The sequence below is a fragment of the Salvelinus alpinus genome, chromosome 34, assembly GCF_045679555.1.
Source record: "Salvelinus alpinus chromosome 34, SLU_Salpinus.1, whole genome shotgun sequence".
NCBI classification, from domain to species: domain Eukaryota; kingdom Metazoa; phylum Chordata; class Actinopteri; order Salmoniformes; family Salmonidae; genus Salvelinus; species Salvelinus alpinus.
The window spans coordinates 4,186,202-4,207,409 of NC_092119.1; the positions used below are offsets into that span (position 1 = coordinate 4,186,202).

The 21,208-nt window shown below is 44.5% G+C and overlaps 2 protein-coding genes across 3 annotated transcripts in view; both read left to right on the forward strand.

Moving 5' to 3' along the window:
* Nucleotides 1-6,609, forward strand: part of ccdc28a (coiled-coil domain containing 28A) — a 10,246-nt gene extending 3,637 nt beyond the window's left edge. For both annotated transcript variants that reach the window (XM_071382162.1, XM_071382163.1), the window contains exons 5-6: nt 5,002-5,024; nt 5,944-6,609. In XM_071382162.1, coding sequence (XP_071238263.1) covers nt 5,002-5,024; nt 5,944-5,998 — 78 coding nt within the window. In that variant the 3' untranslated portion in view covers nt 5,999-6,609. The remainder of the gene's footprint in view (nt 1-5,001; nt 5,025-5,943) is intronic.
* Nucleotides 6,610-7,756: 1,147 nt separating this feature from the next.
* The window catches only part of LOC139563465 (epithelial cell-transforming sequence 2 oncogene-like), a 45,776-nt gene continuing 32,324 nt past the window's right edge, over nt 7,757-21,208 (forward strand). The window contains exons 1-5 of the mRNA XM_071382164.1: nt 7,757-8,846; nt 11,581-11,693; nt 18,374-18,536; nt 18,687-18,942; nt 19,500-19,746. Coding sequence (XP_071238265.1) covers nt 8,652-8,846; nt 11,581-11,693; nt 18,374-18,536; nt 18,687-18,942; nt 19,500-19,746 — 974 coding nt within the window. The 5' untranslated portion in view covers nt 7,757-8,651. The remainder of the gene's footprint in view (nt 8,847-11,580; nt 11,694-18,373; nt 18,537-18,686; nt 18,943-19,499; nt 19,747-21,208) is intronic.

Sequence of the window (21,208 nt, forward strand, 5' to 3'; positions counted from 1 at the left end):
CTATTGGTGATTTATAAACCATGAGGCTATTGGTGATTTATAAACCATGAGGCTATTGGTGATTTATAAACCATGAGGTTATTGGTGATTTATAAACCATGAGGTTATTGGTGATTTATAAAACATGAGGCTATTGGTGATTTATAAACCATGAGGTTATTGGTGATTTATAAACCATGAGGTTATTGGTGATTTATAAACCATGAGGCTATTGGTGATTTATAAACCATGAGGCTATTGGTGATTTATAAACCATGAGGTTATTGGTGATTTATAAACCATGAGGTTATTGGTGATTTATAAAACATGAGGCTATTGGTGATTTATAAAACATGAGGCTATTGGTGATTTATAAAACATGAGGCTATTGGTGATTTATAAAACATGAGGCTATTGGTGATTTATAAAACATGAGGCTATTGGTGATTTATAAAACATGAGGCTATTGGTGATTTATAAAACATGAGGCTATTGGTGATTTATAAAACATGAGGCTATTGGTGATTTATAAAACATGAGGCTATTGGTGATTTATAAAACATGAGGCTATTGGTGATTTATAAAACATGAGGCTATTGGTGATTTATAAAACATGAGGCTATTGGTGATTTATAAAACATGAGGCTATTGGTGATTTATAAAACATGAGGCTATTGGTGATTTATAAAACATGAGGCTATTGGTGATTTATAAAACATGAGGCTATTGGTGATTTATAAAACATGAGGCTATTGGTGATTTATAAACCATGAGGCTATTGGTGATTTATAAACCATGAGGCTATTGGTGATTTATAAACCATGAGGCTATTGGTGATTTATAAACCATGAGGCTATTGGTGATTTATAAAACATGAGGCTATTGGTGATTTATAAAACATGAGGCTATTGGTGATTTATAAACCATGAGGCTATTGGTGATTTATAAACCATGAGGCTATTGGTGATTTATAAACCATGAGGCTATTGGTGATTTATAAACCATGAGGCTATTGGTGATTTATAAACCATGAGGCTATTGGTGATTTATAAACCATGAGGCTATTGGTGATTTATAAACCATGAGGCTATTGGTGATTTATAAACCATGAGGCTATTGGTGATTTATAAAACATGAGGCTATTGGTGATTTATAAACCATGAGGCTATTGGTGATTTATAAACCATGAGGTTATTGGTGATAATAAATAAAAAACTGTCTACAGAGTTCAGTTGCTGTGATGGGAGAACTTAGGATGGATCAACAACATTGTAGTAGGGCTGGGCCATTTTATATCAAATAAATGTTTTAGCGCAATGTTCCAAATGACTGTCTCGCAAGAATCAAAGTATTTTTTTTTCAGTTTTTAAAAGCGCGCTATGCTTTTTTGGGGGGGGTCTCATCTCCTTCGCTCTTTCTGTGCGGTGTGCACCTTCCCGCTTGCACACAGACACCAAGCTCCTCCCCCTGCCGCTCAACAACAAAAGATGAAATAACTTCTTCCTCTCTGACAACAAGCAGTTTTAAAACTCGCTATTTTTATTTTGAGGTTTGGTCCAATAGAATCGGTCATATGGACACGCTTAGTCATTGTTTTACTGTAATAGATGAGAACCGAACCATTCTAACAATCCCCTTTTCATGTCTCGACTCCCAAAACGTAGAACAGAGCAGACCCCTACTAAAACGAGAGTATCAATGAACATGATTGTGGGAAATTAATGTTCTGTTTGTCGTGCGCGGTACCATGTACCGCTTGTTTCGGTCCCCAGGTAGAAAACAAAATTGTCGATGAAACAGTCATTAACAACAACCAGAATGAAACAGTCATTAACAACAACCAGAATGAAACAGTCATTAACAACAACCAGAATGAAACAGTCATTAACAACAACCAGAATGAAACAGTCACTAACAACAACCAGAATGAAACAGTCATTAACAACGACCAGAATGAAACAGTCATTAGCAACAACCAAAATGAAACAGATGGGAGTTCTATGAAGGGGTTCTGAAAGACACTCATGGGGGGGGGGGGTTCCACTGAAAGTTGACTAGCAACAATAACTGGGACCTAAAAGACACCCACCATGAGACCCACTAAATGTGCCCATTAACCAAATGGAGAGAGCCAACTGAAGGTGTTGACCCTCCACATCTATCAAGCCAACTGTAGCACTGGGCCAGACACTCTTAAAGTGGAACTGACAGCATTTTTAGCAACATGAAATCTTATTAAAATATCTTCATATACAACCCCAGGAAGAATATGCCACTTAAAAAAACAACAACAATACTGAGCTACAGTAGGCCTTTATACAAACAAGCCATTCACCACACAGGCCTGTCATCATTCACTTTGAACTGTATTTGATGGAAAAGGTGACTCAAGGAGCTGAATACCTTTGCAAAGAAATTTCTTTTTTAAATGTTAGAATTTTCTTCCACATTAGTGTTTTGTATAGATTGTTGACAAAAAAACAACTATTAAATCTATTTTAATCCCACTTTGTAACACAATAAAATGTGAAGAAATCCAAGGAGTCTGAATACTTTTGCAAGAGACTATATATTTTTGGAGTGATTCCATATTTATTTTGTTAATTGGATAGGAAAGAAAGAGGAGGGTGCTGAAATAGCAGTGGGATGGATTCTAGCCCACTCTGCAGTGGTAGATGTGGATTCTAACCCACTCTGCAGTGGTAGATGTGGATTCTAACCCACTCTGCAGTGGTAGATGTGGATTCTAGCCCACTCTGCAGTGGTAGATGTGGATTCTAGCCCACTCTGCAGTGGTAGATGTGGATTCTAACCCACTCTGCAGTGGTAAATGTGGATTCTAGCCCACTCTGCAGTGGTAGATGTGGATTCTAGCCCACTCTGCAGTGGTAGATGTGGATTCTAACCCACTCTGCAGTGGTAAATGTGGATTCTAGCCCACTCTGCAGTGGTAGATGTGGATTCTAACCCACTCTGCAGTGGTAAATGTGGATTCTAGCCCACTCTGCAGTGGTAGATGTGGATTCTAACCCACTCTGCAGTGGTAGATGTGGATTCTAGCCCACTCTGCAGTGGTAGATGTGGATTCTAACCCACTCTGCAGTGGTAAATGTGGATTCTAGCCCACTCTGCAGTGGTAGATGTGGATTCTAGCCCACTCTGCAGTGGTAGATGTGGATTCTAACCCACTCTGCAGTGGTAAATGTGGATTCTAGCCCACTCTGCAGTGGTAGATGTGGATTCTAGCCCACGCTGCAGTGGTAGATGTGGATTCTAACCCACTCTGTAGTGGTAGATGTAGATTCTAGCCCACTCTGCAGGGGTAGATGTGGATTCTAACCCACTCTGCAGGGGTAGATGTGGATTCTAGCCCACGCTGCAGTGGTAGATGTGGATTCTAGCCCACGCTGCAGTGGTAGATGTGGATTCTAACCCACTCTGTAGTGGTAGATGTGGATTCTAGCCCACTCTGCAGTGGTAGATGTGGATTCTAGCCCACTCTGCAGTGGTAGATGTGGATTCTAGCCCCCTCTGCAGTGGTAGATGTGGATTCTAGCCCACTGCAGGGGTAGATGTGGATTCTAGCCCACTCTGCAGGGGTAGATGTGGATTCTAGCCCACGCTGAAGTGGCTTAGACCATCTTAAAAGTAGAATCAGCTAAATTACGTTGCCACGAGCAGCACTGCAGATATTGATATGAGCGAGATGAGACCACTCCGTCACACACTGTCTCTGGTGGTTGGCTTCGCTCTGTTCACCGCGTGGTAACCAGGATGTAACCAGGATGTAACCAGGATGCTAAAACGGAGGAGAAGTCGAGCCTCACGTTTCAACGCTCTTAGTTGTTGAGGAAATTGACCCACTTTGCTGTTTACTTTCTGCGTCCGCGTCATATCGCAGAGTCGACCTTTTTTTAAGGGTTGTGTTGGATCTTTAAATTCTGTTAATACCGTGAAAGTGCTTGGTTGCAGTCTCGGCCCTAAGATCCCAACACACAGGGCCTCCCTCAGCGTGTCAAACAGTGATTTCTCCGTTTTCAGAAGCCCAAAGTTGGGATTAATCTCCAGATCCTAAGCCTTCTCATGTGAGAGCAAAGCCACACACACACACCTCATGCTCTGTGTGTATCTTGGCTCAATGTTAGCTCAATGGAATGAAACGGCTCAATGTTAGCTCAATGGAATGAAACGGCTCAATGTTAGCTCAATGGAATGAACCGGCTCAATGTTAGCTCAATGGCAGGAAACGGCTCAATGTTAGCTCAATGGAAGGAAACGGCTCAATGTTAGCTCAATGGAATGAAACGGCTCAATGTTAGCTCAATGGAAGGAAATGGCTCAATGTTAGCTCAATGCAATGAAACGGCTCAATGTTAGCTCAATGGAATGAAACGGCTCAATGTTAGCTCAATGGAATGAAACGGCTCAATGTTAGCTCAATGGAATGAACCGGCTCAATGTTAGCTCAATGGCAGGAAACGGCTCAATGTTAGCTCAATGGAAGGAAACGGCTCAATGTTAGCTCAATGGAATGAAACGGCTCAATGTTAGCTCAATGGAAGGAAATGGCTCAATGTTAGCTCAATGCAATGAAACGGCTCAATGTTAGCTCAATGGAATGAAACGGCTCAATGTTAGCTCAATGGAATGAAACGGCTCAATGTTAGCTCAATGGAAGGAAACGGCTCAATGTTAGCTCAATGGAAGGAAACGGCTCAATGTTAGCTCAATGGAATGAAACGGCTCAATGTTAGCTCAATGGAATGAAACGGCTCAATGTTAGCTCAATGGAATGAAACGGCTCAATGTTAGCTCAATGGAAGGAAACGGCTCAATGTTAGCTCAATGGAATGAAACGGCTCAATGTTAGCTCAATGGAATGAAACGGCTCAATGTTAGCTCAATGGAATGAAACGGCTCAATGTTAGCTCAATGGAAGGAAACGGCTCAATGTTAGCTCAATGGCAGGAAACGGCTCAATGTTAGCTCAATGGAATGAAACATTTCTGTCCTTCTCTACAGCTAGAGGAACTGAGTTCATCAATGTATCCTTTTAAAAGACGTGTGTGAGTGTGTGTGTGTGTGTGTGTGTCTGTGTCTGTGTCTGTCTGTGTGTGTGTGTGTGTGTGTGTGTGTGTGTGTGTGTGTGTGTGTGTGTGTGTGTGTGTGTGTGTGCCGAATTGTGTACTGTGTGCCGAGGAAGTGAGTGAGGGGTGTGTCTTTGAGCTGTTGACTTTGACCTGTTTTAATTCTAGCTAACAGTTTACAGAAAAATGTAAGAAATGCAGAACGAATATTATTTAAAAAAGTGCTTATATTGCAGGACACTTAACTGTAGTTACATAATAGAGGCCATTTCTTTGTTCTGGTCTCTCTCTGTGGGGGGGGGGGGGGGCAGAGTGAGTGAGGGGTGTGTGGGGGGGGGGGGGGGTCAGAGTGAGTGAGGTGTGTGTGAGGGGGGGGGTCAGAGTGAGTGAGATGTGTGTGAGGGGGGGGGGTCATAGTGAGTGAGGTGTGTGTGTGTGGGGGGGGTCAGAGTGAGTGAGGTGTGTGGGGGGGTCAGAGTGAGTGAGGGGTGTGTGGGGGGGGTCAGACTGAGTGAGGGGTGTGGGGGGGGGGGGGGGTCAGAGTGAGTGAGGTGTGTGTGAGGGGGGGTCAGAGTGAGTGAGGTGTGTGTGTGTGGGGGGGGTCAGAGTGAGTGAGGTGTGTGGGGGGGTCAGAGTGAGTGAGGTGTGTGTGTGTGGGGGGGGGTCAGACTGAGTGAGGTGTGTGTGGGGGGGGTCAGACTGAGTGAGGTGTGTGTGGGGGGGGTCAGAGTGAGTGAGGTGTGTGTGGGGGGGGGGTCAGAGCAGAGTGAGGTGTGTGTGGGGGGGGTCAGAGTGAGTGAGGGGTGTGTGTGGGGGGGTCAGAGCAGAGTGAGGTGTGTGTGTTTCAGCTGTTCTCCTTGACTCCTCTCTCCACAAGTCAGAAGCTGAATCTGGCAGACAGCCAGGAGATACCCAGGACAGCTAGCATCTAAGTCGGTCTGCAGTCAACGCTCTCATCTCCTTGTCTCCTAACCTCCTCTCCTTATTTGATTTCCTTATCCCCTAAATTCATTTCTTTATATGCCTCTTCTCCTCCATCCTCCCCCCTCTCTTCTCCACCCTCCCCTCTTCTCCTCTACCATCCCATCCCCTCTTCTCTACCGTCCTCCCTCTCTTCCCTCTCCTCTCCTCGGGGCTAGGGGTTTATGGGATTGGGATTAATCACCATCCTCCACGTATCTGTCAAACACACTGCAAACACAGTTTTCACATATTTGCGAGTTTGTTTTAAAGTCTGAAACTTACTGCACATACCCACATGAGTGTTAGGCCAAATGTTGATGCCTTTTTATAGTTGCCTTGGTTTGAACCAGTGTTACATTGAGATATATATATATGACCTTCTCCTACACATCTTTGTCTTATATGCAGTTGGAATGCAATAATCATATTTGAAGCTGCTTGATTGTCAACCTTTTATTTGAGAGTAATGCTGTACATTACAGATTGAGGTTTTATTGTTAATGTGTTTTAGGGTGGATTGTTATTTAATTTTTCTCGGTTTTAGGAAAAAGTCAATAAAGAGAATTCTAATGACTTGAAACACGTTTCTGTGCTTTACTCATATGATGCATGGTGGTGGTGATGGTTGGTGGTGGTGATGAGGCCTCACTCCCCTCATATCTGAGATATCTACTGCAGCCCTCATCCTCCACATACAACACCTGTTCTGCCAGTCACGTTCTGTTAAAAGGTCCCCAAAGCACACACATCCCTGGGTCGCTCCTCTTTTCAGTTCACTGCAGCTGATAGACTCGAGCTGCAACAAACACTCAAACTGGACAGTTTTATCTCCATCTCTTCATTCGAAGACTCAATCATGGACACTCTTACTGACAGTTGTGGCTGCTTCAAGTGATGTATTGTTGTCTCTACCTTCTTGCCCTTTGTGCTGTTGTCTGTGCCCAATAATGTTTGTACCCTGTGTTGTGTTGCTGCCATGTTGTGTTGCTACCATGCTGTGTTGCTACCATGCTGTGTTGCTACCATGCTGTGTTGCTACCATGCTGTGTTGCTACCATGCTGTGTTGTCATGTTGTTGCTACCATGCTGTGTTGTTGTGTTGCTACCATGCTGTGTTGTCATGTTGTGTTGCTACCATGCTGTGTTGTCATGTGTTTCTACCATGCTGTGTTGTCATGTTGTGTTGCTGCCTTGTTGTGTTGCTACCATGTTGTTGTCATGTTGTGTTGCTGCCATGCTGTGTTGTCATGTTGTGTTGCTGCCATGCTGTGTTGTCATGTTGTGTTGCTGCCATGCTGTGTTGTCATGTTGTGTTGCTGCCATGCTGTGTTGTCATGTTGTGTTGCTGCCATGCTGTGTTGTCATGTTGTGTTGCTGCCATGCTATGTTGTCATGTGTTGCTGCCTTGCTATGTTGTCATGTTGTGTTGCTACCATGTTGTTGTCATGTTGTGTTGCTGCCATGCTGTGTTGTCATGTTGTGTTGCTACCATGCTGTGTTGTCATGTTGTGTTGCTACCATGCTATGTTGTCATGTTGTGTCGCTGCCTTGCTATGTTGTCATGTTGTGTTGCTACCATGTTGTTGTCATGTTGTGTTGCTGCCATGCTGTGTTATGTTGTGTTGCTACCATGCTGTGTTGTCATGTGTTGCTACCATGTTATGTTGTGTTGCTACCATGCTATGTTGTCTTAGATCTCTTTATGTAGTGTTGTGTCTCTTGTGATGTGTTTTGTCATATATTAAAAAGCAAAACATGTCATTACAAATTAAACATTTTAATCCCAGCCCCCGTCCCCGCAGGAGGCCTTTTGGTAGGCCGTCATTGTAAATAAGAATCTGTTCTTAACCTAGTTAAAGGTTAAACAAAAAACGATGTATGTTTTCACCTGGTGATCTTCTTTGTGCACATCTTAATAATGTCCAAGACTTGCATTTCCCTTCAGGGGAAATAATGTCCACTTTTGCCCCGCCCACTAGTGATGTATTTCACCAAATGATTGTTTGTGTAGTAACCTATCAGTGACAGATCAGATCATGTGCAGCGCACAGGCCGATCCTGTTGACCAAGCAGACTAGACTACTCCGTAACCAAAGCCTCGCAGCGCGCACGCACTGTAGGAACCCGACACTCCGAATCTGATTTGTATTCCTCGTGTCCGTTCTTGTCACCTCTTCAGAACCCATTGGATGAGAAGGTCGGTGAACAGGGACCGATACCGGGTGTGTGGGAATGCTGCATGCGCTCTTGTTTCTGTTATTCCGTCTCTAAGGAGACGGGGCAGGGAGAGGGAGGAATTGTGGGGAAGTAGGTTAATAAATTGCACTTTATAGGCACACTTGTGCTGGTCTATGGAAACATTTGTGAAATTACATTGCATAGGACCTCCTTGACCGGACAGTTTTAAAACGCAGGTAATTTGTCACCGCTGTATCATTGTATTATCACATTTTTAACTGGACTGTTGACTGAAGAAGATTTTACCCGCACTTTGTTAACAGACTGAATTTGAACCACACAAACAATCGCATATAAAAGGCTACCCAAAATTGTAGACTATCGATTTAAATGAAACCGAGCGTAGTCGGGTAGTATCCTCAACTGACCCAAACCACCCATAAAATGACATCCGTGGATCTGACCGTTCGGCCCAGTCCTGGTCCTAACCCAGGTCCTCACAGCGTGACACAGTGGCAACTGAGCGGGACAGACTACCAACCCCAGTCGGCCCTGAGGCATCGCAGCTCGGTCACAGGGACAGCCGACACCCGCTTCAGTGCCTGGACACCCATCATAAACAAGACCTCCAACCACCAGGTCAGCCAAGTGAGATAAGACAAGCAATCATTTTCCTTTCTCCTTTACTTTTTGTTATGGTTTTCCACCACCTTGGCCTTCCCTACTAAAACATATTTACATTTGAGTAATTTAGGAGAGGTGATTTACGGTAGTGAATGCATGCATTTCTGTACTGGTGCCCTGTGGGGAATCGAACCCACAACCCAGTGTTGGTAGCACCATGCTCTACCAATTCAGCCACAAGGGACAAATCCCCATTTATAATTTGTACATCTATTCATTCTAAGCTACTATATTTTTGCAAGCCTGCCATTGCGAGCCTGCCATTGTGCCCTTGAGCACAATTACTCTGGGACCAGCTGACCAATTGCTTCAAGGCTGTGCTCATGTCTCAGGATAGGCTGTGTGTGTGTGTCTCGGGGTAGGCTGTGTGTGTTTTTTTCTCGGGGTAGGCTGTGTGTGTGTGTTTCGGTAGGCTGTGTGTGTTTGTCTCAGGGTAGGCTGTGTGTTTGTGTGTTTGTCTCGGGGTAGGCTGTGTGTTTGTGTGTTTGTCTCGGGGTAGGCTGTGTGTTTGTCTCGGGGTAGGCTGTGTTTGTCAAATCAAATCAAATCAAATTTTATTAGTCACATACACATGGTTAGCAGATGTTAATGCGAGTGTAGCGAAATGCTTGTGCTTCTAGTTCCGACAATGCAGTAATAACCAACAGTAATCTAACCTAACAATTCCACAACTACTACCTTACACACACACACAAGTGTAAAGGGATAAAGAATATGTACATAAAGATATATGAATGAGTGGTGGTACAGAACGGCATGGCAAGATGCAGTAGATGGTATAGAGTACGGTATATACATATGAGATGAGTACTGTAGGGTATGTAAACATAAAGTGGCATAGTTTAAAGTGGCTAGTGGTACATGTATTACATAAAGATGGCAAGATGCAGTAGATGATATAGAGTACAGTATATACATATGAGATGGGTAATGTAGGGTATGTAAACATTATATTAAGTGGCATTGTTTAAAGTGGCTAGTGGTACATTTTTACATAATTTCCATCAATTCCCATTTTTAAAGTGGCTGGAGTTGAGTCAGTATGTTGGCAGCGGCCGCTAAATGTTAGTGGTGGCTGTTTAACAGTCTGATGGCCTTGAGATAGAAGCTGTTTTTCAGTCTCTCGGTCCCTGCTTTGATGCACCTGTACTGACCTCGCCTTCTGGATGATAGCGGGGTGAACAGGCAGTGGCTTGGGTGGTTGTTGTCCTTGATGATCTTTATGGCCTTCCTGTGACATCGGGTGGTGTAGGTGTCCTGGAGGGCAGGTAGTTTGCCCCCGGTGATGCGTTCTGCAGACCTCACTACCCTCTGGAGAGCCTTACGGTTGTGGGCGGAGCAGTTGCCGTACCAGGCGGTGATACAGCCCGACAGGATGCTCTCGATTGTGCATCTGTAGAAGTTTGTGAGTGCTTTTGGTGACAAGCCGAATTTCTTCAGCCTCCTGAGGTTGAAGAGGCGCTGCTGCGCCTTCTTCACAACGCTGTCTGTGTGGGTGGACCAATTCAGTTTGTCCGTGATGTGTACACCGAGGAACTTAAAACTTTCCACCTTCTCCACTACTGACCCGTCGATGTGGATAGGGGGGGTGCTCCCTCTGCTGTTTCCTGAAGTCCACAATCATCTCCTTTGTTTTGTTGACGTTGAGTGTGAGGTTATTTTCCTGACACCACACTCCGAGGGCCCTCACCTCCTCCCTGTAGGCCGTCTCGTCGTTGTTGGTAATCAAGCCTACCACTGTAGTGTCATCCGCAAACTTGGCTGTGTGTTTGTGTGTTTGTCTCGGGGTAGGCTGTGTGTTTGTGTGTTTGTCTCGGGGTAGGCTGTGTGTTTGTCTCGGGGTAGGCTGTGTTTGTCTCGGGGTAGGCTGTGTGTGTTTGTCTCGGGGTAGGCTGTGTGTGTTTGTCTCGGGGTAGGCTGTGTGTGTTTGTCTCGGGGTAGGCTGTGCGTGTTTGTCTCAGGGTAGGCTGTGCGTGTTTGTCTCAGGGTAGGACTGTGTGTGTTTGTGTCGGGGTAGGCTGTGTGTGTTTGTCTCGGGGTAGGCTGTGTGTGTGTGTCTCGGGGTAGGCTGTGTGTGTGTGTCTCGGGGTAGGCTGTGTGTGTGTGTCTCGGGGTAGGCTGTGTGTGTGTGTGTGTCTCGGGGTAGGCTGTGTGTGTGTGTGTGTCTCGGGGTAGGCTGTGTGTGTGTGTCTCGGGGTAGGCTGTGTGTGTTTTCTCGGGGTAGACTGTGTGTGTTTGCCTCGGGGTAGACTGTGTGTGTTTGTCTCGGGGTAGACTGTGTGTGTTTGTCTCGGGGTAGACTGTGTGTGTTTGTCTCGGGGTAGACTGTGTGTGTTTGTCTCGGGGTAGACTGTGTGTGTTTGTCTCGGGGTAGACTGTGTGTGTTTGTCTCGGGGTAGGCTGTGTGTGTTTGTCTCGGGGTAGGCTGTGTGTGTTTGTCTCGGGGTAGGCTGTGCGTGTTTGTCTCAGGGTAGGCTGTGCGTGTTTGTCTCAGGGTAGGACTGTGTGAGTTTGTGTCGGGGTAGGCTGTGTGTGTTTGTCTCGGGGTAGGCTGTGTGTGTTTGTCTCGGGGTAGGGTAGGCGGTGTGTTTGTGTGTCGGGATGTGGGCTGTGTTGAGTTGTGAGCATAAAGATACATTTCCTCCTCTGTAAGTTAATGTAGCCTACGTCTTGTTCTATGACCTGTCAGTTGTTTGAGGAGCGGACGACCCTGGTGCTTCACTGGTTTGACCTTTGGACTGACCGCCAGAGAAAAGTCTTCCTGCAGGCGCTGTTGTCACAATGCTCCAACTCCCAGCTCAAGTAAGCACTTCTGACAGGCCTATTGTTATGGTTTATCTGGATCCCCAGTAGCTTTTGCAGAAGCAGCAGCTACTCTTCCTGGGGTCCACAAAAAAAAACACAAAACATGACAAGCAACAAAACACTGATACACTGATAGACGAGGACAGTCGCACAAATTTCAAATACAATGATATACAAACAATAATTTAAAAAATATATATATTTTGTGTGTGTGTGTGGGTCCCCTCACAGTCCCTGCCGTTCTATGAAATGTTGTTTAATCAGTTTTTTTAAGGTAATTTTGCTGTTTGCTTGTGTAATTGGAGAATGGAGTTCCATGCGATCATGACTCTGTATAATACTGTGCGTTGCCATGAATTCGTTTTGGACATGGGGACTGTGAAGAGACCCATGGTGGCATGTCTTGTGGGATATGTATGGGGTGTTTGAGCTGAATGTTATTGATTGTGCAGACAATCTGAAATGTTCATCACAGTAATATTTCTCATTAAATCTAGAGGAGAAACAGTTCATCTCTCGTCAACTCTGAACCAGGAAAGACTGGCTTGTTGTTAGTTCTGGAGGTGCCGTTAAGGGCAAGGCATGCTGCTCTGTCAATGTGACTTGACCATGCTAATTGACCATCCAATGTTATACCTAGGAGTTTAGCTTCCTCAAGTTGCTCAATGGTCACACTCTTTATGCACAACTCCAGGTGTGGTCTTAGGGAATGTTTTACACCAAAGCCAATGGTTTTAGTTTTTAGATGTGTTTAAGACCCGTTTATTTATTAATCACCCGTTCTGATCCTGACTGTAACTCCTTATTTAGAATTTCAGTATGTGGAATCATCCACATACATAGTCATTCTAGCTTTGTGTCGGACCAGTGGCAAATCATTTGTAAAAAAATTGAGAACGTTAACGGCTCAAGGCAACTGCCCTGAGGGACACCGCACTGTACATATCTGATTTTAAAGAAGCTTTCATTGAAGAACACTCTCTGGGTTCTGTTGGATAATTAACTCTTCAACCATGTGATGGCAGGTCATGTAAAGTCATAGCAAGTACGTTTCTTCTATAACAATTTATGATCAATTACATCAAAGGATGCACTGAAATATAACACTACAGCTCCAACTATCATCTTATTATCCATGGATTTTAACCAATCTGTCACCTGGGTGCGGCTCATCAGGAACTCCAGGATCCAGTTGCAGAGGGAGATGTTCATTCCCAGGGTCCATAGCTTAGTGGTGAGCATGGAGGGCACTACGGTGTTGAACGCTGAGCTGTAGTCAATGAAGAGCATTCTCACATACGCTTTCCTTTTGTCCAGATGGGAAATCAAAATCAAATCAAATCAAACTGTATTTGTCACATGTGCCGAATACAACGTGTAGACCTTACCGTGAAATGCTTACTTACAAGCCCTGAACCAACAGTGCAGTTCAAGAAGAGTTAAGAAAATATTTACCAAATAAACTAAAGTAACACAATAACATAACAATAACGAGGCTATATACAGGGAGTACCGGTACAGAGTCAGTGTGGAGGCTATATACAGGGGGTACCGGTACCGAGTCAGTGTGGGAGGGTACAGGTTAGTTGAGGTAATTTGTACATGTAGGCAGGGGTGAAGTGACTATGCATAGATAATAAACAGCGAGTAGCAGCAGTGTAAAAACAAATGGAGGCGGTTCAATGTAAATAGTCCGGTGGCCATTTGATTAATTGTTCAGCAGTCTTATGGCTTGGAGGTAGAAGCTGTTAAGGAGCCTTATGGTCCAAGACTTGGCGCTCCGGTACCGCTTGTCGTGCGGTAGCAGAGAGAACAGTTTATGGGGTTGTGGGTTCATTCCCCACGGGGGGACCAGGATGAATATGTATGAACTTTCCAATTTGTAAGTCGCTCTGGATAAGAGCGTCTGCTAAATGACTTAAATGTAAATGTAAATGTAAATGACTGGAGTCTCTGACAATTTTATGGGCTTTCCTCTGACACCGCCTATTATATAGGTCCTGGATGACAGGAAGCTTGGCCCCAGTGATGTACTGGGCCATACGAACTACCCTCTGTAGCGCCTTACCGTCAGATGCCAAGCAGTTGCCATACCAGGCGGTGATGCAACCGGTCAGGATGCTCTCGGTGGTGCAGCTGTTTAACTTTTTGTGGATCTGGGGACCCATGCCAAATCTTTTCAGTCTCCTGAGGGGGAAGAGGTTTTGTCGTGCCCTCTTCACGACTGTCTTGGTGTGTTTGGACCATGATAGTTTGTTGGTGATGTGGACACCAAGGAACATGAAACTCTCGACCCGCTCCACTACAGCACCGTTGATGTTAATGGAGGTCTGTTCGGCCTGCCTTTTCCTGTAGTCCACGATCAGCTCCTTTGTCTTGCTCACATTGAGGGAGAGGTTGTTATCCTGGCACCACACTGCCAGTTCTCTGACCTCCTCCCTATTGGCTGTCTTATCATCGTCTGTGATCAGGCCTACCACTTTTATGTCGTCAGTAAACTGAATGATAGTGTTGGAGTCGTGTGTGGCCACACAGTTGTGGGTGAACAGGGAGTACAGGAGGGGACTAAGCACACACCCCTGAGGGGCCCCAGTGTTAAGGATCAGTGTGGCAGACGTGTTGTTGCCTACTCTTAGCACCTGGGGGTGGCCTGTCAGGAAGTCTAGAATCCAGTTGCAGAGGGAGGTGTTTAGTCCCAGGGTCCTTAGCTTACTGATGAGCTTCGTGGGCACTATGGTGTTGAACACTGAGCTGTAGTCAATGAACAGCATTCTCACATAGGTGTTCCTTTTGTCCAGGTGGGAAAGGGCAGTGTGGAGTGCGGTTGAGATTGCGTCATCTGTGGATCTGTTGGTGCGAATTGGAGTCGATCTAGGGTATCCGGGAGGATGCTTTTGATGTGAGCCATAACCAGCCTTTCAAAGCGCTTCATGGCTATCGTGTGCTATGGGGGCGGTAATCATTTGGGCAGGTTACTTTCTCTTCCGTAGGCACAGGGACTATGTAATACCTACATGTTTCAAGCAGACCACCAGTCTCAGTCAGGGAGAGGTTGGAAATGTCAGTGAAGACACTTGCCAGTTGGTCCGCGCATGCTTTGAGTAAACGTCCTGGTAATCTGTCTGTCCCCGCGGGTCAATGTTGACCTGTTTAAAGGTCTTGCCCACATCGGCTACTGAGAGCATTATCACACAGTCATCTATAACAGCTGGTGCTCTCGTGCATCCTTCAGTGTTGCTTGCCTTGAAGTGAGCATAAAAGGCATTTAGCTCGTCTGGTAGGCTTGTATAACTGGGAAGCTCGCGGCTGGGTTTCCCTTTGTAGTGCCTAATAGTTTTCAAGCCATGCCACATCCGACGAGCGTCAGAGCCGGTATAGTAGGATTTGATTTTAGTCCTGTATTGACGCTTTCCCTGCTTGATGGTTCGTTCACTGTTCAGTGTTGTCATTTAACTTCTGAGTAGTTCCACTTTAGTGAAATAGTAATTTAAAGTATTGGCAATATCAGGGGCTTCTCTTCTTTACCATTAAGTCGTGTTACCTCGGCGTGCCTTTCAGCTTCATCTGAGAAGGCCACTGTTCACTGTCTTGTGCTTATGAAAGTCTACTAATATCCTATTCCGTCGCTGTTTACGGTGCTGCAATACTTTATCGCCGCTATAAGCTCATTTACATTAGCACCACCGTTGAATACTTTACTCTTGTGAAAAATGAATCACACCAGCAGACACTGCAAATCAAATCAAACTTTATTTATACAGCACGTTTCAGACACAGATGCAACGCAATGTCACTTTACAGGAAAATGAATGAACACAATATAATGATGACAGCCATGATGGGAGTTCAAAGAGTAAAGCAGAGAACAAGTGCGGTAAAACCCCAAATAAATGTCTATATATATATATACTATAGGACTAGTAGATGGGACTATTTGAGCATATATATATATATATATATATATATACAGTGGGGAGAACAAGTATTTGATACACTGCCGATTTTGCAGGTTTTCCTACTTACAAAGCATGTAGAGGTCTGTAATTTTTACCGTAGGTACACTTCAACTGTGAGAAACGGAATCTAAAACAAACATCCAGAAAATGACATTGTATGATCTTTAAGTAATTAATTTGCATTTTATTGCATGACATAAATATTTGATGAACTACAGTTTAACTTGAAACATGTTACATTTTAACAAAATCCATCAGGTCGAAGCAATTGTCCGTAGAGCTCCGAGACAGGATTGTGTCGAGGCACAGATCTGGGGAAGGTTACCAAAAAAAATTCTGCAGCATTGAAGGAAGCAAGAACACGGTGGCCTCTTTCATTCTTAAATGGAAGAAGTTTGGAACCACCAAGACTCTTCCTAGAGCTGGCCGCCCGGCCAAACTGAGCAATCGGGGGAGAAGGGCCTTGGTCACGGAGGTGACAAAGAACCCAATGGTCACTCTGACAGAACTCCAGATATAGAACCTTCCAGAAGATCAACCATCTCTGCAGCACCACCAATCATGCCTTTATGTTAGAGTGGCCAGACCGAAGACACTCCTCAGTAAAATGCACATGACAGCCCGCTTGCAGTTTGCTAAAAGTCACCTAAAGGAATCTGAGACCATGAGAAACAAAAATCTCTGGTCTGATGAAACCAAGATTGAAATCTTTGGCCTGAATGCCAAGCGTCATGCCGGGAGGAAACCTGGCACCATCCCTACCGTGAAGCATGGTGGTGGCAGCATCATGTTCTGGGGATGTTTTTCACCAACAGGGACTGGGAAACTAGTCAGGATCGAAGGAAAGATTAATGGAGCAAAGTACAGAGAGATCCTTGATGAAAGCCTGCTTCAGAGCGCCAGGACCTCAGACTGTGGCGAAGGTTCACCTTCCAACAGGACAACGACCCTAAACACACAGCCGAGACAACGCAGGAGTGGCTTCGCGACAAGACTCTGAATGTCCTTGAGTGGCCCAGCCAGAGCCCGGACTTGAACCCGATCTAACATCTCTGGAGAGACCTGAAAATAGCTGTGCAGCGACACTCCCCATCCAACCTGACAGAGCTTGAGAGGATTTGCAGAGAAGAATGAGAGAAACTCCCCAAATACAGGTGTGCCAAGCTTGTAGCGTCATACCCAAGAAGACTTCTGGCTGTAATCACTGCCAAAGATGCTTCAACAAAGTACTGAGTAAAGGGTCTGAATACTTACCTAAAAGTGATAAATTAGCAAAAATGTATAAAAACCTGTATTTGCGTTGTCATTATGGGGTATTGTTATTGTGTGTAGATTGATGAATTAAAAACAAAACGTTTTTTTAAATAAGGATGTAATGTAACAAAATGTGGAAAAAGTCAAGGGGTTCTGAATGCTTTCCAAACGCACTTTGACCTCTGTTAGCAGATGATTGAATATGGCTTCTAATTGGTTGTCTCATGTGCTCGTCTTTATTTTCTGAAAGGTGACGAGGTGGAAGAGGATCTGACGATAGTTAACTCAAAGCTGAACGAAGACAAGGCCTCAAATGGATTTAAAAAATGTTTTTTGTAATGAATGAATTTATTAAATAAAAACAATTGCAAATAAGTTTGGAGAAGTTTATTTATTGTGTGATGAACATGTGGGAATTGAGTATGATACAGCGGTAATGTGTAGGCGTCGTGTAGTAATTCAATAGTAAAACATGAGGGAATTGAGTAGGTTTTATGTAGCAGACACCCAAACGCTCAGTAGTTGCTCATTAGTCATTAAGGAAGAATGATGCAGGGATTTAAATAGGAAATATAGAGCGCTGACCATTAGTGATACTAATGGTACTAGTGATACTAATACTAATGGTACTAGTGATACTAATACTAATGATACTAATACTAATGATACTAATGGTACTAGTGATACTAATACTAATGATACTAGTGATACTAATACTAATGACTACTAGTGATACTAATACTAATGATACTAGTGATACTAATACTAATGATACTAATGGTGCTAGTGATACTAATACTAATGATACTAATGGTACTAGTGATACTAATACTAATGATACTAATGGTACTAGTGATACTAATACTAGTGATACTAATGGTACTAGTGATAATGATACTAATGGTACTAGTGATACTAATACTAGTGATACTAATAGTACTAGTGATACTAATACTAATGATACTAATGGTACTAGTGATACTAATACTAGTGATACTAATGGTACTAGTGATACTAATACTAGTGATACTAATGGTCACCATTAGTGATACGCCCCAATGCATCACTCATTACCACTTTAAATGACTAACGTTACATAAAACGTTACATTACATACATAAAACACCACTGGTTTCCTACATATCTCAATAGCAAATCACTAGTAAAAACCTTGTTAGTTTGCTGTTGATCTTGTGTAGTAATGATGTGTAGTAATTCAGTAGTAAAAACCTTGTTAGTTTGCTGTTGATCTTGTGTAGTAATTGTGTAGTAATTCAGTAGTATAAACCTTGTTAGTTTGCTGTTGATCTTGTGTAGTAATCCACTAGTATAAACCTTGTTAGTTTGCTGTTGATCTTGTGTAGTAATCCACTAGTATAAACCTTGTTAGTTTGCTGTTGATCTTGTGTAGTAATTCAGTAGTACTTTTTCCACGAGGGGCTCTAATCTCTGACTCCGTGACCCCAGGTCCTGCAGGGATTGGCTGATGCAGATCGTGCCGGTGATGCGCGTGGACTTCACCTCCGTGTTGCCACGGTTCCTGTCTCTTTATGTGATGTCATTCCTGACCCCTCGTGACCTCTGCTCTGCCGCACAGGTCAGCTGGCATTGGAGGGTCCTGGCTGAACAGGTGAGGGGTGAGAGGTTAGAGGTTAGGGCTCGTTATCTTTCTCCATCGCTCCCTCTCTCTCTCTTCCTCTTTCTCCCTTTAGTACTGTGTGTGTGAGGTTAACCCCCTCCCCCACACACACACACACACACACCTCCTCTCTCTCCGTAGGACTGTCTCTGGTCGGTGAGGTGTGTGCGCCGGGGCTGGTTCCTGCCCTATAATCCAGGGGACAGAGAGTATGGTGGCTGGAAGAGCCACTATGTGTCCTGTGTGTCCACTCTGGACTGGCTGACACCCAGAGAGGCAGCACAAACGTACGGCACCCTCAACATGCCCTGCTCAGGAGAGCGGGAGGAGGAGGAGGAGAGACGCAGGGAGAGGAGGATCAGACACACCATCAGGGAGAGAGTGGAGGAGCAGAAGAGTGAGTGAGAAGAGGAGAGGAGAGTGGAGGAGAGGAGGGTAGAGAGTGGAGGAGAGGATGAGAGTGGAGGATGAGAGTTGAGGAGAGGAGAGAGTGGAGGAGAGGAGGAGATTGGAGGAGAGAGAGGAGGAGCAGAAGAGTGACTGGGAGGACAAGAGGAGGAGAGGATGAGAGTGGTGGAGAGGGGTAGAGGAGGAGAGGATGAGAGTGGTGGAGAAGGGTAGAGGAGGAGAGGAGCAGAAGAGTGACAGAGGACAAGAGGAGGAGAGAGGAGGAGAGGAGCAGAAGGGAGAGGAGAGGATCAGCTTTGTGGTGCTGTATGACCCAGCTGGTAGAGCATGAGGCCAGGATAGTGGCTTTGGATAGAAGCATCTCTATTACTTTGTTGGATTACATACAGAGTTGGGGTCAGAGGTGGCAGCCAGGGTGGATGATGGATTAGATACAGAGTTGGGGTCAGAGGTGGCAGCCAGGGTGGATGATGGATTACATACAGAGTTGGGATCAGAGGTGGCAGCCAGGGTGGATGATATCTCCTTTCTCTGTGTTCTCCCCAGGAGCTTCGCTGAAGTCCAGACCAGCCTGGAGGAGCAACAGCAACAGACCAGGGGGAATAGTGGTCAGCCGTCCCCAGGGAGAGAGGCTGGTGCCTGGGAGAACGAGGAGCTTTCAGGCCTCTCCCTCCTGGTTGTCAGACAGAACGGGACGTTTCTGTTTAACCCCTGACGTCAGCCTTAACTTGACCCCCACTCTGACCCTGGAGAAGACCCAGCTCTCCAGCCATGTGAGGTCCCAGGCCATGAGGTGAGAGGCCGTGCCCAATCATAGATATAGACCTCACCTGTTTGGTTCATGGGACAGTGTGTGTGTGTGTGTGTGTGTGTGTGTGTGTGTGTGTGTGTGTGTGTGTGTGTGTGTGTGTGTGTGTGTGTGTTTGGTTCATGAACAGTGTGTATAACCTGTATTTGATACTGTATGGTTTCAGGGCCAGTGTATATAATGTGTGTGTCTGATACTGTATATTTCAGGGCCAGTGTATATAACGTGTGTTTGATACTGTATGGTTTCAGGGCCAGTGTATATAATGTGTGTGTCTGATACTGTATATTTCAGGGCCAGTGTATATAACGTGTGTTTGATACTGTATGGTTTCAGGGCCAGTGTATATAATGTGTGTGTCTGATACTGTATATTTCAGGGCCAGTGTATATAACGTGTGTTTGATACTGTATGGTTTCAGGGACAGTGTATATAATGTGTGTTTGATACTGTATATTTCAGGGCCAGTGTATATAACGTGTGTTTGATACTGTATATTTCAGGGCCAGTGTATATAACGTGTGTTTGATACTGTATATTTCAGGGCCAGTGTATATAACGTGTGTCTGATACTGTATATTTCAGGGCCAGTGTATATAACGTGTGTCTGATACTGTATATTTCAGGGCCAGTGTATATAACGTGTGTTTGATACTGTATATTTCAGGGCCAGTGTATATAACGTGTGTTTGATACTGTATATTTCAGGGCCAGTGTATATAACGTGTGTCTGATACTGTATATTTCAGGGCCAGTGTATATAACGTGTGTTTGATACTGTATGGTTTCAGGGCCAGTGTATATAATGTGTGTGTCTGATACTGTATATTTCAGGGCCAGTGTATATAACGTGTGTCTGATACTGTATATTTCAGGGCCAGTGTATATAACGTGTGTCTGATACTGTATATTTCAGGGCCAGTGTATATAACGTGTGTTTGATACTGTATGGTTTCAGGGCCAGTGTATATAACGTGTGTCTGATACTGTATATTTCAGGGCCAGTGTATATAACGTGTGTCTGATACTGTATATTTCAGGGCCAGTGTATATAACGTGTGTTTGATACTGTATGGTTTCAGGGCCAGTGTATATAATGTGTGTGTCTGATACTGTATATTTCAGGGCCAGTGTATATAACGTGTGTTTGATACTGTATGGTTTCAGGGCCAGTGTATATAATGTGTGTGTCTGATACTGTATATTTCAGGGCCATTGTATATAACGTGTGTTTGATACTGTATGGTTTCAGGGACAGTGTATATAATGTGTGTTTGATACTGTATATTTCAGGGCCAGTGTATATAACGTGTGTTTGATACTGTATATAACGTGTGTTTGATACTGTATATTTCAGGGCCAGTGTATATAACGTGTGTCTGATACTGTATATTTCAGGGCCAGTGTATATAACGTGTGTTTGATACTGTATATTTCAGGGCCAGTG